Below are 20,134 nucleotides of genomic sequence, written 5' to 3'. Positions count from 1 at the left end.
TGTATTAAAATGGTAAAGGGTGGGTAAAGGGGGGTGGGATTTTAAATAAACTTTATTTTTTTTTCCACCAGGGGGCAGGATCAGCACTGATCCGTCTCCCTGCACTTCACACTGAACCCGGAAGTGCAGGGAGGCGGAAGGTAAGTATACAGAGCACATGTGCCCGCTCTGGCATGCTGTCAGAGCGGGCACATGTACTGGGACAGCCCGATCCGGTGCTCCCGGTCTGCCTCTAATACAGAGGCAGACCGGAGCACCATTAACCCCACGATCGCCGCGATTGCGGCGATCTGGGGTTAATTTTACCGCGTGACGGACGAGGTCCGTCATCCGTCGTTAAGGGTATCCCCTGGATGACGGACCTCGTCCGTCACCCGTCGTGAAGGGGTTAATATGGAAATTCAATAAACTGTAAGTTTTAACTTTACCAAGTCCGTGAGTGCTGATCACTATCTACAATAATATGCTATTCCCTGGATTTCAAGCACCCAGCTAACATTTACTGAGAGCGTGATTTTTAAAAGACCGGTGAGCAGCTACTTTTTGGCATCTCTTGTATCTTTGGAGTCCAGGCTTTGGCACCCGGCTAAAAAGGAACTACTAAGCTAGAGTGCATGGGATTTTTTTCTTTATATATATATATATATATATATATATTTAGTCCAGACTCTGGCACTCAACCCCAAAGAAACATATATGCAATGTATATTACCAGGGTGCCTCCAGGCCAGTAGATAGAAAGTAAGAATCAGGAGCACTCGCTTGGATTTTTCAACAGTGGATAAAGTGTTTAATCACAACTTCAACATCAACGTTTCGACCCTTCAGGGTCTTTATCAAGATGATAAAGACCCTGAAGGGTCGAAACGTTGATGTTGAAGTTGTGATTAAACACTTTATCCACTGTTGAAAAATCCAAGCGAGTGCTCCTGATTCTTACTTTCTATATATATATATATATATATATATATATATATATATATATATATATATATATATATATATAATATACATACATACATACATACATACACACACACACACACACACATACATACATACATACATACACACACTAGCATGGCACAGTGACTTATGGGGCTGGCATACATTTTTTTCCAGGGCTGATTTGCATTCCCAGTCCAGCCCTGTATATATATATATATATATATATATATATATATATATATATATATATATATATATATATATTCTTCTCATCCTCCGCAATATCAGTCTACAAGATATTGCTCTCTCCTGGTGCTCCTCCTACCTCTCCCAGTGCTCTTTCAGTATTTCTTTCTCTGGCTTTGCTTCTTCTCCCAAACTTCTCTCTGTTGGTGTCCCCCAAGGTTCAGTCCTTGGTCCAATACTGTTCTCCATCTATACTGCCTCCCTTGGTAAACTCATTAGCTCCTTTGGCTTCCAACATTTTTATGCGGATGACACGCAAATCTATCTGTCCTTCCTGATCTCTCCCCGTCCCTCTTGACTTGTGTCTCTGGCTGCCTCTCTGCTGTTTCTAACTGGATGGCTGCCCACTTCCTTAAACTCAACTTGACCAAAACTGAACTTCTGGTCTTTCCTCCCTCAAGTGTTGCTACTCCTGTGTCTGTCTCCCTCCAAGTCAACGGTGTTAACATCAGCTCCACCATGCAGGCTCGCTGCCTAGGTGTTCTCTTTGACTCCGACCTCTCCTTCAGTCTATCGCCAAATCCTGCCGCTTCCATCTCAAAAATATTGCGCGGCTCCTACTTAACGCCAGATAGGACTAAGGTGTCGGTCCATTCTACTGTCCTTTCTTGCCTTGACTACCGTAATCCGCTTCTCAGTGATCTTACATGCTCCCAACTTGCACAATTATAGTCCATAATGAATGCGGCGGCGAGGCTCATCTTCCTGTCCGCCCGCACCGCCCACGCCTCGCCCTTCTGTCAGTCCCTACATTGGCTTCCTGTAAGATATAGGGCTCAATTTAAATTCTGATTCTTGCTTGCAAATCTCTACATAATGCTGCTCCCACCTATCTATCCTTCCTTATACACAAGACCTACGTCTATCTTCTGTCCGTACTCCCACCTCTCCAGGGCTGCACCGTTCATGTGGAACTCACTCCCCTCCTCCATTAGATGCTCCCCCAATCTCCACTCCTTCAAAAAGTCATTAAAAACACACTTCATAAAAGAGTATCAATTAAACTGTTAATAGCTCCCGACTGATACCTCTCTTGCAACTGTCATTCGTCTAATACTATCCTTACCTTTTGTGTCACTTTACCTCACTCCCTCTAGCATGTAAGCTCATTGAGCACGGCCCTCAACCCCTCTGTTCTTGTGTGTCCAACTTGTCTGGTTACAACTACACGTTTGTTCGTCCACCCACTGTAAAGCGCTGCTGAATTTGTTGGTGCTATATAAATAATAACATAATGATAATAATAATAATAATAATATTGTATAGATTAATTAATTGGAGTGTTACTTTAAGGGAATAACCAAGTATGCACATTGTGAGCTCAAACTCAGTACTAGATCTTGTAACATACAAAGGAAGCTATAATAAGAATTCCACTACTCAGTTGCCCATAATAGCGCATTAAGCACAACAAAATGTTCACGCAGGCCCAGAAATACACTGCCAAATGCATTTTCTATCCCACAGGGCACGTTATCAAAGGTCTTTAATAAAGTGCCCTTAGTGGTATGAAATGTGTTCGGTGTTTTGTTATTATTATCTTATATATTTAAATCTCCATGGCTGTACAATACCTATTTTTTACCCATTATTAATAAACTACCTACAAAATACTAAATTAAAAAAATGTAAGAAAAATAAAAAAAAGTAATGGAATGCACCATAAGCTATGCAAGGAACATGGTTGGTTATGGCGCTTGGAATGTCCCTCTTAGGCTGACTTCAGTTTGCATCCATTCATTATTTTTCCATTAAACTCAAGACGGATTCTTCTTCTTATCTGCAGCACCTGACTAAAGGTAGTTAATTATGTAAGGCAGCCGTCTGGATTGGACTACAATTGTTCCTTTCCACAGAGTATCACACTACACTAATAGCAACAGGCATACTACCGTTCAAGGCAGACGCTTGAAAGATCTAGCATTCAAATCGAGTCACAATAATACATGGGTGATTACTCAATAAATACAGAATTGTACTAAAAAGAAAATGGAAGTGCAAAATATACCCATACACACAGACATAGACACATGCACGCACGCCCTTGGCCACTCCTTACATGTGTATTGAAAAATGGACCCAGGAGACTCCAGCTTTCATCTCTGGCAGGTCTTCTCTCAAGCCATGACTGTCAGAGCATTACCGTGGGTTTCACTGCATGGGCTCACAAGAGAGGGAGGGGACCTGCTTCAGGAGGAAGCTGGAGTCTCCTGGGCCCCTCTTCATTATACAAGTATGCTGGACTTAGCGACCCTGCCACTGGACCACTAGTGAATGTAGTGTCTCCCCTCCCTGTTCAGTGGCATACTTACCATGGTCACAGGGGTCGCAGCCCTGTGACCGCAGTGCCCAGCCAGCCATGTGCAGCCCCTGACAGAGTGGTACAACCACAGGGGCTGTGCTTTCAGGGACCCATCGGTTGGCCCATGCTCTTAAGGCCACCCAATGCATAGTATTTCTAGGGGCCCATTCAGCACTGTGGCGCTTTAATAGCGCGACCCGGCCCCCTGTGATGAGGTCAGCATGGGAGGAAGTTACAGCCCCAGTCACTCCTCCCAGCTTACATAGAGCGCCATGCAGGAGGAAGAGGAGGGAGTCAGAGCGGGAACTCTGACTCCCATCAGCGGGAGCCAGCCACTGGACCCCAGGGAAGTCACCCTCCTGCACCTAAAAGGTAGGAAACGGGAGTATGACTAAAAAACATTGTGCATGTGTGTGTTTGTGTATCTGTGTGTGTATGTCTCTGTAGGTTTGCAAGTTTCTCTGCGTGTATGTGTATCTGTGTTTGTGTATCTGTATCTGTATGTGTGTCTGTATGTTAGTGTGTGCCCCATATATCTGAATGTTTGCCATTAAGTGTGTATCTGCGTGTGTGTCTATATATGTATATGTCTGCATGTGTGTCTGTGTATCCATAAGTGTGTCACTGTGTATCTGTGTGTCAGTGTTTGTATCTCTAGGAGTGTCATTCTGTGTATCTGCATGTGTGTCTGTGTGTATAGATGTGTCTGTATCTGTGTGTTAGTTTGTATGTCGGTGTATTTGCATGTGTGTCAGTGTGTGTGTATCTTTAGTTTGTGTCTGTGTTTCAGCATGTGTGACCGCATATGTATATGTATGTGTTATGTGGTGTGTATCCTCATGTATGTCCGTGTGTGTTTGTCTGTTTATCAGCATGTGTGTCAGTGTATGCACCTGTGTATCTGTGTAAATGTCACCCCACCACACACACTGTCACCCCCCTTCACCCTGCCACACTCACAATAACTCCCCCAATCCTGTCACTCACACATGCAATACACTCCCATCGCTCTGCCATATTCACCCTCCCGCACTGTCCCACTCACCCCCAATCCTGTCACACTCATTCTCCATAACTCTGTCACACTCACCCCCCCCCCCCCAAACAATGCCACAATCACCCTGCGGGGCGTGAATGTGACCCATGGAGGGGATGGGAGTGGTGAGAGGTATCAGGGGGTTGGTGGGGGGGGGGGCAATTTTGGCACCGGGGCTCCTTGCTTTTTAGTTATGCCTTTGTTCCTGGCCATAGGTAAGAAGCAGGGATAGTGTCATAGACTTAAAATATAATGAATATTATTTAGTTACACACACACATACTGCATCCACTACTTAAACACACATTATACATACATACACACACAAACACTGCATACACTATACACATCTGGAGCACTGAATGTTGCCTACTCCTGCACTATACACACACACACACACTCACAGTATCCACTAAACCCACACTACAACAACTTTACATACATTACATCTACTTTACAAACGTCATCCACTATATACATACTCTGCAACCACTATACACACACACACACACACACACAAATCCTTGTGGGTGGACACAGGGGGCCTAGTGGGTGGACTCAGGGTGGGCTTCGTGGGCCTGGTTTTTGAACTGTGAAAGGTGCCCTAAAATTAATGATGGCAGCCTTGGCCACACAGACATAAGAGTGGACAAGTTAACCTAAACACAACAGTGGTGTGAGGTAGGAGGCAATATCTTCATCTTCGACTCAGAAAGCATAATGTATTGGGCTGGATCTGATTGTCCCTGTGGGCAGGGCCGTCTTTAACGTGTGGCAAATGGGGCGGCTGCCCCGGACCCAGTTACTCCTGGGGGGCCCAAAGCAGCTGCACCGTGGGCCCCACTGGCCTTATCCATTTCTTCTACCCCTGACCGGTAAACCACACACTAAGGAGGCCCACCGGGTGGCCCATGCACTAAGGGCCACCCGGTGGGCTTCTGTCAGCAGGGGCCCGGTCGCGAGCTGAGGCGTTTTAACAGGTCCCTTGCTTTTCCCTTCCACCCACAAAGAGAGGAGCGCGCGCCGGAGAGAAGAGTAGGCAGAGTGGAGGAGGGCTGGCCGAAAGAACCAGACCCCAATGCCCAACACCTTCAGCCACCAGCAGGAAAGCCAGCCTCCAAGGTAGGAAACTGGAGGGTGGGTTTATAAGTGTACATTTTGTGTTTGTGTATGTGTGTGTGTGTGTGTGTGTATATGTATGTGTATGTCTGTGTGTGTGTCAGTATATCTGTGTGTGTGTGTCAGTGTGTGTGTGTGTGTGTGTGTGTGTGTTTGTCAGTATGTCTGTCAGTGTGTGTGTCAATATGTCTGTCAGTGTGTGTGTCAGTGTGTCTGTCAGTTTCCGTCGGTATGTCTGTGTGTGTGCCAGTTTGTCTGTTAGTGTGTATATATGTGTGTGTATCTGTATGAAGTCTGTGTGTGTATCTGTATGTTGTCTTTGTGTGTTTTGGTGTATCTACGTGTGTGCCTGTGTATTTACATGTGTGTCAAGTTATGTATCTGTGTGTCAGTGTGTTTATGTGTCTGTATATCTACATGTTTGCCAGTGTGTATATCTGTGTGTCTGCATGTGTTTCAGTGTGATATCTTTGTGTGTCTGTATATGTGCATGCATCTCAGCATTCACACACTAACACTACACATAAATACATCCCAGCATTCAAATTTCCCTACGTACAAACACACGTCTGTGTTACACACCAAAATTATAGGTAAATACACCCCTGCATTAAAAAACTAACACTACACATAAATACATGCTTGCAGTCACGCCAACACCACATACAAACATATTCCATACAAAAACCTGTTTAAATTCAAACACACAAAAACTGCTTAGTGCTAAATACAAACCTGCAAACTTGGGTAAATGGTAGAGCCCTAGCTGTCAATGCACTTTTTTGAGATGGGGATCTACCTTTTAATCACCTGTGCAATAGGGAGGCCCAAAAAATTCTTGCACCTTTCTACTTTAGGTCCGCCAATGCATTGGGGTGGAGGACGTGATTGCATGCCTGGGGAGGGGGGGCAGGTCCACAGGGCCCAAGCAAATGCTTTGCCCAGGTTCCAGTCAATTATAACGATGGAAAAATATCTAGAAGGTTAAAAGTGTCACCTCAGATGCATTTGAATCATGAAAAATGTTCAGAAACATCTGGGAATCCAGGGCTAATCTAGCTATAAACAATACTATCATTCTCAATAAACATTATCACTATGAAACTGTGATGAGCAGCCACTTACCTCCTCCATTTTTCTGGCACAAGTATGGAAACCTCCAAACATTGCCCAGGCCCACTGAGTATCCGATTTGTGCGAGAATATACTGTAATTTGTTATTCCAGGCTGGTCGGTCATCTTGATCTCCTAGGTCTTCTAGCTGTTTTCCTCTGGATTCTTCTCCTGACACATTTAAAGCACTTGCCTTGTGATCTACAGGCTCTTCATGGGCCAATAAGTCAGCCACAGATTCTGTAACATGCTGGTTGCTGTGCTCTCGCTGAGTTACTTTACTATTTTTAGGCATTTGGAGATGTGTGTGCTTTCTCACGTTGTACGGATATGGCCAGACTTTAAAATACTCAACAATAGATTCCAAGGACCAAAATCTGGAAAAATAAAAATAAAAGATTATGATCCACTCTCAAAACCATTTTTAAGGAAAAATTTTGATTAAATATGATTTTTAATATTATATTATTATAGATCAGATCTGTGTTTGTGAGGTGCAAAAAATAAAATTAAAGTCCACGCCTCTCTACCTTGTCAATCATTGTTATAATGTCCATCCTTTACAGGTGGAAGTCAGCACTGAGAAATCATACAGAGAAGAAGAGAAATTAAACAAGGTTTCTATAACCCCTTTTCAATTGTCTGAAGAAAACGAAGAATCACATGGAGATTGGAGAAGGTCAACTCAAGTTATAGGGGATTTTCAATGTTTCATTCATCATCAGTTATTTAATTCTAAAACTATACATTTCTCAGTCTATTAACCCCTTAAGGACAAAAGCATTTGTTCAAGTTCTGAACCACAACAAAACCTAGAATTTGAGTTATATGTGGGTTAATTCACCCCTTTCATATTAAGTGCAACTACACTTCTATATCCCTTTCTTCAAGAGAAATACGGCTTTCATTTCACATCAAATATTTATGTATGAAACATAATTTAACCCCTTAGGACAGAGGCAATTGTACATGTTCTGATCAAAACAAAACCTAGTATTTGAGCCAGGGCCGGACTGGCCCACCGGGATACCGGGAAATTTCCCGGTGGGCCGCGGCACCTGGGGGGCTGGAGAGTGAGAGGGAGCCCTGCTGTCTAATAAAATCGCGGCCGCCGGCCGCATGTCAGTGCCGCCGGGTGGCCGGTCTGGCGGCACACTCTGAGGTGATTACTCACCTTGCGGCCGGCAGCCCCATCTCCTGTGCTGACAGCTATGCTGCTGTCAGTATCAGTGAGTGTGCCGGGCGGCCGCCTAAGCGATGCAGCAGCACACTCACTGATACTGACAGCAGCATAGCTGTCAGCACAAGAGGACTGAGGGAGGGGGCGGAGCTAACTACCAAGCTCCCTCGCGGTTCCCATAATTCCCAGCATCTACACATCATAGAGTAGGGATTACTCTATGATCTGTAGATGCTGGGAATTATGGGAACCGGGAGGGAGCATGGTAGTTAGCTCCGCCCCCTCCCTCAGTCCTCCTGTAGCAGCAGCAGGTACAGAGAAAAATAGGGGAAGGGGACAAAAAGAGGGGAAGGGGGGGACAAATAGAGGGGAAGGGGGGGACAAATAGAGGGGAAGGGGGGACAAATAGAGGGGAAGTGGAGGACAAAAAGAGGGGAAGTGGAGGACAAAAAGAGGGGAAGGGGGACAAATAGAGGGGTAATAGAAACACTGGGGAAGGGGGGACACAGAGACTGAGGGGTAATAGAGAGACAGGGGATGGGGGGGACAAAGAGAGGGGTAACAGAGAGACACCAGGGAAGGGGGGCAAAGAGACAGAAGGGTAATAGAGAGACAGGGGATGGGGGGACAAAGAGAGGGGTAATAGAGAGACACCAGGGAAGGGGGGGACAAAGAGACAGAGGGGTAATAGAGAGACAGGGGATGGGGGGACAAAGAGAGGGGTAATAGAGAGACACCAGGGAAGGGGGGGACAAAGAGACAGAGGGGTAATAGAGAGACAGGGGATGGGGGGGCAAAGAGATGGGGTAATAAAGAGACACCAGGGAAGGGGGGGGGCAAAGAGACAGAGGGGTAATAGAGAGACACCAGGGAAGGGTGGGGGGACAAAGAGACAGAGGGGTAATAGAGAGACAGGGGATGGGGGGGGGGCAAAGAGATGGGGTAATAAAGAGACACCAGGGAAGGGGGACAAAGAGACAGAGGGGTAATAGAGAGACACAGGGGATGGGGGTACAAAGAGACAGAGGGGTAAGAGAGAGACACAGGGAGGATATGGGGAAGAGAGACTCAGGGAGGAGATGGGGAAGAGAGACTCAGGGAGGAGAGGAGGAAGAGAGACAGGGAGGAGAGGGAAGAAAGAGACACAGAAGGTTTGTTGGCTGGGGCTAAGAACAACACAAAAGGGGCTAGGGAAAGAGAAATACAGAGGCTGGAGAAGGGTAAAAAGAAACACACAGGGACTGGGATGAAGTAAAAGATGCACAAGGGTCGCTGTAAGAGAAAAAAAGGAGACAATTGGAGACAAGATACACTAAACGAGGTAAAGGTAATAGACGTAAATTGATGTGATCCTGACAGTAATACACACACACACATATATATATATTGATGTGTGTATTAGTAACATATATTTATGCCTATAATATTTACACATATAGTAATATACATTTATATATGCATAATACACACATAAATGTCATTAATATATATATATATATATATATATATATATATGTAATGAGCACGTATTGGCCCAGTCTTGTTGCTAGTTGCATACTCATGCACCATAACATATTTAAAGTGAAGAGCGCACCCATAGAACTTCAAAATAAACAAGCTAACTTCATTTTTGTTTAGTTGTGCAATTGCAGACATTCAGCATTTCAGTATCATTACTAAAATGTCCTTAATAGGCCAAAGTAGTTGTACTGAAACATTGATCACATGCAAATGTACGTCTACTTAAAATAAAGGCACTCTTTTGTTTATTTTGAAGCCCTATATGCGTTCTTTCGTTGGAGTAAGAGTTTTCAATTTCAAGTTATTTTTTCACCCTCTATATCAGCACACTATGCTGGCGCGACGCATTATTGGGCTGGTATAGAATTTTTTTCCAGGGCTGCTTTTAGTTTCCAGTCCGGCCCTGATTTGAGCTAGATGTATGTTCAACCATAATTCACCTCTTTCATATGAAGTGCACCCACACTTATTATGTCATTTTGTTCAGGAGAAATAGGGCTTTTATTTCACATGATATAATTCTTTGTGAAACAAAATTTAATATGAATAAAGTCTAATAAAGTGTGAGAAATTAGGACATTCTGCTGGGCATTTTAACTATTAATGTCATTATACTGTTTTTTTATATAGCTTATACAGCAATAAAATACACATATCGGTGTTCAGTGATGTCTCACAAGTACATCAGTACCCCCCATGTGCCTATTTTATGGGGTTTTGGAAATGTGAAATATAGAGCTTTCCCTTTTCAGTTTATACTTATTGAAATTTGCAAGATTGGTTTGCTGGGCTTATGTTGCTTTGAAGACCATATGGCAGCCCAGGAAGGAAAATTACCTCCATTATGGTATACCATTTGTAAAAGTAGACAACCCAGGGAGGGTATTTTCTGCCCTGACATTTTCATCGATGATATCATCAGCATTATACATATTATGACTCTGAAACGCTCATGTTTATGTTCACCGATGTCTCACGAGTCCATCAGTACCCCTCATGTACAGGTTTTGTAGGGTTTTGGAAAGTTATAGGGTCAAATATTGCATATTAAATTCTCTGGACTTTTATTTCCTATTTTTGTTCATTCCAAGAGTATTTTGATATTAATATATATGTTTTTATTTGTGCATAATTATTTCATTGTATTAATTATATTTGGGGGGATATGCCTGACAATCCAGGCTGTCCCCCTGCAGACAATCTGTCAATCACGCTGATCCAAGTCATTTGATCGCAGTGCCAACGCAATCAAGTCTTGGATCAGTGGAATTGGTTGCATGGGGATATCCTCTGTTGTCAGGCTGTCCCCCCATTTGGATCTGGAGAGGAGGGTAAGTAGTTCTGTTGCAGGGAGGGCCTGATCGTTCGAGTGTGCTATGCCGCCTTTGCAATTTTAAAGCCCTCCTTTTGTTGGACTGCAAAGCATGCCCTAATGTTGGGAAAGGGTTAAATAACATGCCAGATTGTTTACTAAATTGAGAACTGCTAGGAGTTCAAAGTGAATTGCAACATGTAGACCAAGTTAATTTAGAAACATTCTGCAAGCCATTTCTGTTTTCAGTTTATTTTATTTTATAGTTGCTATTGAAATTTACTTTAAGTTCCCCCAATTCTCTCTTGAAAAACCCTGTCAACAGTAGAGAATTGTCAATGTAATTAAGATTATTTCAGGAAATGTTTTGGTCCATTGTCAATTAATCATTCAATTCTGTGTTTTGTAAATAAACCCTCTTTATCTCTGCATTACTGCAAAATCGAACATATTTATTAATTAAACACTGAATTGCAGTAAATTCTAAATCAAATTGTTGCTAAAAATCTAAACTGTGGCAATAGTTGAAATTTCTTTTCAAAACAGCTATTTGTTGCCTAAATTTTGCAATTTGTCTTTCAGGTGTACTACAATTCATTGATTAGTGAATAAACTAATGAATTATTATCATCATCATAATCATTATCATCATCATCAATATAGCGCCAAGATATCGGGCAGAGCTCTGAAATTATAAAATGGGGATACTTGACAGCAAGGCATTTACTCCTAAATGGCAGAGGATTGAGCAGTGAGGCTGCAGGGGCATGTTCTATACACCAAAACTGCTTCATTAAGCTAAAGTTGTTCAGGTGACTATAGTGTCCCTATATAAATAAAGCTCCAGGGCCTGACGGTATCCATCCACGTGTACTTAAGGAACTAAGTGTAGAAATAAGTGAACCTCTGTTTTTAATCTTTCAAGATTCTTTTCTTTCAGGAAGTGTTCCGGAGGATTGGAGGAAGGCAGATGTGGTTCCTATATTCAAAAAGGGTTCAAAATCCTTTCCTGGAAAATTATTGACCTGTGAGCTTAACTTCTGTGGCTGGGAAAATATTTGAAAGGTTATTAAGGGATAATATTCAAGAATTCCTTGAGAAGGACATGGTTAACAGCAAAAATCAGCATGGTTTTATAAAGCACAGGTCATGTCAAACTAACTTGATTGCGTTCTACGAAGAAGTGTAGATCAGGGTGTTGCAGTGGATGTGATCTATTTGGATTTTGCCAAGGCATTTCATACAGTTCCACACAATAGATTAGTGTTCAAACTCAAGGAAATCAGTCTAGATGAAAATGCTTGTTCTTGGGTAGAACACTGGCTTAAAAATAGAGTACAAAGAGTTGTCATTAATGGTAAATTTTCAAGCTGGACAGATGTGGCAAGTGGTGTCCCTCAGGGTTCTGTTTTGGGACCCCTTCCATTTAACATGTTTATAAATGATCTTGAAAAAAACATTGAAAGTCATGTTTCAGTGTTTGCAGATGACACAAAACTCTGTAAAGTAATACAATGTGAGCAAGAGATTAATTTGCTGCAGAGGGATTTAGATAGACTGGGGGACTGGGCACTCAAATGGCAGATGAAATTTAATATTGAAAAATGCAAAATTATGCACTTCGGCGTAAAAAATGCACAAGAAACGTATGCCCTTAATGGAAGCGAATTAGGGATAACAACGCACGAAAAGGACTTGGGAATTGTTATAGACAACAAACTATGCAACAATGTTAACCAGCAGTGGCTAAGGCCAGTAAGGTATTGTCATGCATGAAAAAGGGCATTCATTCTCGGGATGAGAATATCATTTTGCCTCTTTATAAATCACTGGTAAGACCACATATTGAATATGCTCTGCAATTTTGGGCACCTGTTCTAAAGAAGGATATTATGGCACTAGAAAAAGTGCAGAGGTAGGCTACAAAATTAATAAAAGGAATGTAACATATCAGCTTTGAAGAAAGGTTAATGAATTTAAACCTCTTTAGTTTAGAAAAACGTCGCCTGAGAGGGGATATGATAACATTATACAAATATATTCAGGGCCAATACAAACCCATTGTGTGGAAATCTATTCACAAACTGGACTTTACATAGGACACATTGAGACTGGAAGAAAGAAGATTTCGTCTAAGGCAAATGAAAGTTTTTTTTTACTGTAAGAACAAAAAGGATGTGGAATTCTCTGTCTGAAGAAGTGGTTTCATCAGAGTCCATAAAGATGTTCAAACAGCAACTAGATGCATACTTGCAAAAACAGAATATTCACAGATATAATTTTTCAATGTAGGGTAATAGCTGCTTGATCCAAGGATAAATCTGACTGCCATTCTGGGGTCAAGAAGGATTTTTTTTCCTAGTTTGTTGCAAAATTGGAAGTGCTTCAAACTGGGTTTTTTTGTCTTCTTTTGGATCAACCGCAAAAAACATATGTGAGGAAGGCTGAACTTGATGGACGCAAGTCTCTTTTCAGCTATGTAACTATAGAACTATAGTAGAAGCTATGATTTTTTTTCATGAGGAATAACAGGACTCTGTCCCTCTCCATCTTCTTCAGAGAATTCAAACCGCTTTGTCAGGGCATTTATATCGGCAGACATTTTGTGCTATGATAGAAATACAAAGTATATATTCTGAAGTCAATCTAAACAGACCAGACTCCATTTTGTCATATTCAAGTTAACAAAGAGACACAGAATTTCTATTCTTTCTCTAAAACTGACCGCTTTGCCTGAGCTGAATGGAATGTGTAGTATAAACAAACCAAACAGATAAAGAAATGAGAACGGGGGATGGATAGACTGTCTAAATGCTAATGGAATAGAATACATTCTAAACCCAGACATAGGTGACAGAGAAGTTTAAATAATTAAATTTTTACTTTCTATACCTAACAGATTCCCATTGTATTTAGGGGTCATTTGTAGTATTACAAACTGTCATATTAGGAATTACTACAGAAAATGCAGACACATAGTCTGAGAAAGACCCTTTGATCTGAAAGGATACTTAAAATTATGGCACTGTAAAGATAAGCCAAAATGACGTCAAAATAGCCACCAGGAAAAGTTAACTCTTTCCTGGATAGGTATGTTTAGTGGGACAAGACTGCCATCTAGAGTCCAAATACTAAAATGGTTACCTGGAAAGAAACCACACCCACAGTGTTGCTATTGGTTATCACCTAAGGAATTTTCCCTTTAAAAAGTTAAGACAAGGGAAGAGAAGGGGAAATCGGGCAATCAGAGTAATCAAGAAAATCAGGAGGGATAAAGCAGTCGGGGGCAAGACACTCCATGCAGAGCAAGAGAGAAACATTCCTTGACACTTAGCTACCTGAGAATATCTGATGAGAAAATATCTACTTAACTGGTAAATATACTGGCTTCCATTAATTAAAATTAATAGCATGATATATGACTGGATAAAAGCACGTTCAGATTTCCATATTTAGAAATCTTATTAATAAGAAATACATTATTACACTTTTATTCTGCAGATAAAACCCTAATTCTGTATTTATGTGAAATATCACGTTAGCATATCGTGACATTTATCGAGCAGTATTGATTTGCTCTAAAATAAGATAAAATATCTTTTAGACAAATTAATTAAAATATCAGCTTATATAACATAGTAAGATTTCTCATTGGATGGATCAAGGAAGTGATTAATGACTGGTTTAAATGTTATTTTATTTAAAATTACATAAGAGTAGATCTTAATTGTCTAGAAGAGGTCTAGCCAGTACTGAAAGGGTTATTTCTAACTGCCAGCTGAAAGTTTTTATTGCTCTACACTGCAGCTCTCTGTGAAACTTTCACATTCCTTCTCTGTGAAGAAAGTCGTAAATCAGTCTTGACAGCTATGCTGTAGATTCTAAACTAAGTTAATTGGGAAATGTTTTTATATTACCATATTGTATTGCATACTCATGTTATACTGAATATTCATTGATTATTATCATGCATGTTATTCATTATTATTATTTAAAATGTCACAATAAAAATTATCTATTTTTATAACAAATTGTGATTTATTATATGATATACATTTCACTTATAACGATAAACGTTCTTTGGGATCTGAGAGTTGAATTAGTGGGCAACTTCTCAATCTGTTTACAATTATTATCCCATAAATATCCCCACAGCTTAGACAATACATCTGCTTTAGCATTATTTGTAACCAGTCAATATGTGATCAAGAAATTGAAATGAGAAAGTAAGAGAAACCACCTAGCCAGATGGAAAATCATCTTCTTAGCCTCTCCTATACAAGACAGGTTTTTCATTATAAATCAGTAGGATAAACTTTAAAAAAACAGGTCTCCATGATGGCTAAGAGTTCTCCATTTCCTATGCCATAATTCCGTTCAGCATGTGACAACTTCTTGGAATAAAACCCACATGGATGTAAGGATTCGTCATATCCTACTCCCATCTCTGAAGCATTAACTTCCAAAATAAAAGAAAGCAAGGGTTCAGTTCATCTGAGTATAGGGGCAGATACAAAGGCAAAGGCATCTTAATTTCTAAAAAAAAGCTTCCATAGCATTAGGTAGCCATACGTGCTAATTGGACCATTTTTTGGTAAAACTGGTAATGGGGGATATTACAGAAGAAACATCCTTAATGAATCGTCTGTAATAGTTAGCAAAGCCTATAAAATATTGAATACTTTTGAACCCTTGAGGCAAAGGCCAATCCAACACAACAGACAGTTTCTTAGGTTCCATGTGAAATCAGATTACCTGATTTCCACGTCACCCCTGCAACTCTAAAAAGTGCAGAAACAAGGTCGCCTGATGATGTGATGTGATCAATCCAGAACTCGAAAGGACGTTCTGCGAATGTTCAGCATTTAAGCATGCACCATTAAAACAGGTAGTATCCAAGCGGCAGCATCAATCAGGTAATTAGTAGGTGAAGATGAGAGAGATAAAACACGGCTCCATTTTTTACATAAGGATATCAGTGGAAAATCATCAATTGATTTTAAATGAACTTTATACATCTGTTAATGAGAACTGCTTTGCACCATCTGAAGTTGTTTTAGTGCTTTCAGCATTACGAATTTAAGCAGAAGAGAAGTATTGAATGGCCGCCTTGATTTGAGTACAAACATATATTTCTGCTAAGTGACACAGCCAAAAAAAATATTGCGAAATATTGGAATTCAGTTAGGAGTTTGTCAGTTTCGTTAGTCATTAGAGCACTCAAATGAGCCAAACGCTATGAAGAGATGATACAGGAGGATCTAGGGTCCATAAAAAAAAGGTTCACAACACTTTGAAAACATGGGAAGAACACTACAATAACTAACCCAAAAAACTACCCTTGGCCAAGACAGAAGGGACTCCATTTCCCCTTTCATCCCCCATATGCGTCCCTATCTTTTCTCCTTTTTTAAAGAAATGATTTTATTGCTCTCTTCTTTATCTTTGGTTTTCCCATCTCTCAGTTAGCACATGATGTGGTTTACTCAAAAGAGAAATAAAAAAATAATAAATAAAAAAAAGAATATGTACATATTGCATCTCCAAGATAACAACAATGAGACATTGTTACAACATTGATTTGTTGCTACGTTATAAATGAAAGATTGTCCTCTAAAAAGAGATTATGTACAATAATAATTTCTCTTTTTTTGTTAAAATGCTATTGAAATTGTGAAACATTAAATACAATGTAACCTCTGTGAAATACAATGTTACCTCTGTATTATATATATTTATATATAAAGATTACACATTAAAAAAAAAAAAAATCTAAAACACCAGGAATATGAAGCTCCTAGAAAAGAAGAACATTAGGATAGGAAAAAAATGTCAGAGGGATTTGGGCCAAAAATAGAGATTATTAACAGACAATGTATTTTAGTATTGAGATTAATGGCCCAAAGGGAGGACGCCCATTTAGGTGCACTTTCCCAGAAACATAACTGTCTTAGATCTGCATACTAGATCAGCAGGGCTCATTTCTGCATAAAACAATTTTAGATATTGCAGACTAATGCTGGCGATGCAAGGGAGGGGAGAGCAATAGCTGTTTGGTGGAGCTGTTCTGGCATTTCTGGAGTTTGGGAGCAAATTTATTATAGAATAAAGACGGCCATGGGTATCTCAATAACTTTCACTCCTAAAACCAGCCATTTAAAAAAATAAAAATAATAATAATAATAATAATAAATACACACATATATATATATATAATCATTATAATTATATTTTTAATGCCAAGTCCCTGATCACATTCGCTGAAAACCACTGGTAGATCAATATATCCCTGTAACGGACCGTTTCAGCAGACAAGGGGTTAAAATCCGTTTAGGCGATATGCCCCTTTCTGAGAGACAGGCACAGCTACTGCAGAACACCAAACTCCCGAACTGGATACAAAATAGCACTCCAAACTGGAACCTCACGAATAGCTGCTAGCAGACAAACAGGAAAAGCATACATCAGCTTACACTCCTAGCAATCAATCTCCAACAGCATACAGTGAATCCCCCCAAGAACGAGACAAGGCTCCGTGTTAAGGGTCAAGCAGTGGTCTCTGGTCTGGAACACCCAGCCTGCTTTCTTTTACAGTTGTGCACATACAGGACACACCCAGGGGGAGGCATAAAACAACCAATCAAGTAACAGTACAACCCACACATCCCCTCCCCTCAGATAAGCAATTAACATAATTATTACATACAGTAAAAATACAGTTTCCACACATACTCGGTAACTTTAAAACCATACATCACATTCACATAAAAATACATATCCAATCAATCCATTCAGGGGAACAACATATTAAAAAATGGTATTTTTTGGAATCAGACCAGGGGTTCAAAAGTTAGTAAAGTATATTTTGTTCCCCCTGGCTGGCAGTATTTTAATTTGGCTCAAACAGTAAAAGTAAAACATCCCCACAATGCATCCTGGCTTCCTCCCTTCTGCCCTGGAGATAATTGGAGAAGTAATCCAATTATCTCCCAGGTCAAAGACAAAACTCCATTACACATGTGGGGACCTAAATACAGGATTATGTTTTAAAATATTTAAAGTCACTTTTATTACACCAAACACAGACATGTTACATATCCCCAGATAGCTCAGGTCTGGGTGCACATTATTAGGTGAATGGCACCCAGACCACACGAATACAGTTTAATCGCCATGGAGCTAAAGTCTTTCCCATAGTCTTTCATTATATGAATAGGCACCATGGCATAGCTATCTGGTGGTATCACCGCTCACACAGGGCAAGTACCGAAAGGCCCCACTGTGTTTAAAGGGCCAGAATGAGTGACATGCACTCTGTTAGGGCCGAATACGTTTTTTAAAAGGGCCCAATCTCCCAGGGACCATAATCACATGGCAAGAGGCTGGCAAGCAGTCCTCTCCAGGCCCATGTGGCGAAGGGCACTTCGTCACAATCCCTAACTTAGAAGTGCAATAGAGGAGAAAAGGAGTAAAGGATTTGCCGGTCTCTTTGTGAACACGCAATGCATAAGTACAACACTATGCAAGTACTATGACATGTGCCATAGGATTAAAAAAACTTTCATTCATATTTGCCCTATTTATAGAAAGAGAGTTTGCACCCCACAACAAACATGCCCCTCCCATGATACATTTCTCTATACTGCACACAATCTTATCCTGCAATTTTATTTTATTTTGAGCCAGGGGGAGGAGAAGTAGATGTAGAACGACTGGTGTGCAATATTTTAACTATCTGTGGGGGACGCTTAATCTAAATAGCCCTTAAATCACTTTAATGTTAATCATTGTTATAAGCTCTGTCCTGTGCACTTGGCAGCCCGCATAGAGAAAACACACAGAGAAGATAGAAAAGAAACAATGTTCAGTGTTTGCCCTGACTTGTCTGAACTGTATTATGGCATAATTAGCAAAATCTTTAATAAACAGCGAAACGAAAATGGAGCATCACACTGAGAAAAAGCGTTAACACGAGTTACAAGGTGATTTCTCAGTGTTTTATTCAGTGGTGAAAATGACAGAAAAGTGACAATTTCCTTTTAAACGGTCACTTCTACCACATCTTAATGCAGTGGGTTTGTTACAAAGCCTAGGTTCCTGCGGCCTGACAAATGAAATATTTCCCTATGGAGACTTTCAAAAATCTAATATGTTCGTGTTTGGGGTTATCAAGCACAGTATGATGATGCTAAACTCTTATAATTCTTCTCATACCGAACAATTGAGATAATGCATCCAGTTAGCAGCGTGCAATGATTGCTGTGCATGCGCAATAAATCTCCAGTTTCTATAAGAAGCATAGTATTTGACCAGATATCACCAGACTGATGCCACCCCAGGTGATACGTGGCAAGGGTCAGCGCAGCCAGGGCCGGATTAACATAGGGGCTGATGGAGCTGCAGCTCCAGGCCCAGGCCCATGGAATAGGCCCATTGGTTTAAAAAAAAAAAAAAAAAAAAAATTTTTTTACATTTTTTTTTTTTTTTTTACACACTACTCTTAGGGTTGCCAGGTATTTCTCATGTATTTCTTAGGGTTGCCAGGTATTTCTCAGAAGTATTTCTCAGGTATTTGAGGCTGCCTAGCCAGTGCCGGTATTGCAGTAATACCGGCAATACAAATGTCTGTCTCAGTATAAACATAGATTATTCTGCAATACCAGCGCCGGCCAGTAGGGGTCGCTGTTTGTGTGGAGAGAGGCAGTGATAAGAAGTTACGGCATCTCCCTCCCTGCCTCTCTCTACTCACTGATCCGTGGGGAGCAGTTCTGCACAGAGAGTCCAGACAGCAGCTCCGAGACATGGGGACGCTGAGACATTGGGACACTGGGGAACATGGGGACCCTGAGCATGGACGTCCGCAGGAATTTTTCCGGGGGGGAGGGGGGACATAATTGTAATGACATCCATGCTTGGCCCCTTTTTGACAGTGTCATGAAAGGGAAGGAGCATAGTCATTTTCACATAAAGCAAGGATGAATAGCGTTTTCACAACTATGGTGTCAGGAATATATGTTTGTATTCCTTACACTATAGTGTTCCTTTCATCAAATTACAGGAACATTCTGGTCACCATAACAACTTAATCTAAATGAAAATGCTGTGATGCAAGGAGGCCCCTAGGTGCTCTTTCTTTGAAGGGGTGAAACCGCTCTCAAATGGTTTACCCCCAAAGGCTTCCTTCAGCTCGAGATCTCCAGGTCGCTCAGTGGTATTCGACTTCTGAAACAGAGTGTCAGGAAGTGCAGATTGACATTGGGCATGGGTGCCGCTGATTGGCTAGAGTGGTCAGCTGACACTCTAAGCCAATCGCTAGTTCCCGATTCATAAAAATGTTTTACGTTTTTATGAATGGGG

The 20,134-nt window shown here is 41.0% G+C and overlaps 1 protein-coding gene across 3 annotated transcripts in view; it reads right to left on the bottom strand.

The window, feature by feature from the left end:
• SLC6A17 (solute carrier family 6 member 17) overlaps positions 1–20,134 on the bottom strand; it is a 116,736-nt gene that overhangs the window by 66,008 nt on the left and 30,594 nt on the right. For all 3 annotated transcript variants that reach the window (XR_010090772.1, XM_063451982.1, XM_063451993.1), the window contains exon 2: positions 6,777–7,141. Coding sequence is in view for 2 of the 3 variants with exons in the window: in XM_063451982.1 (XP_063308052.1) it covers positions 6,777–7,059 (283 nt within the window). In the remaining variant the exon portion in view is untranslated. The remainder of the gene's footprint in view (positions 1–6,776; positions 7,142–20,134) is intronic.

This window comes from Pelobates fuscus, chromosome 1 (assembly GCF_036172605.1).
Source record: "Pelobates fuscus isolate aPelFus1 chromosome 1, aPelFus1.pri, whole genome shotgun sequence".
Taxonomy (NCBI): Eukaryota; Metazoa; Chordata; class Amphibia; order Anura; family Pelobatidae; genus Pelobates; species Pelobates fuscus.
Note: the sequence above shows the minus strand (reverse complement) of the source record. Positions and strands in the feature narration are given on the sequence as shown.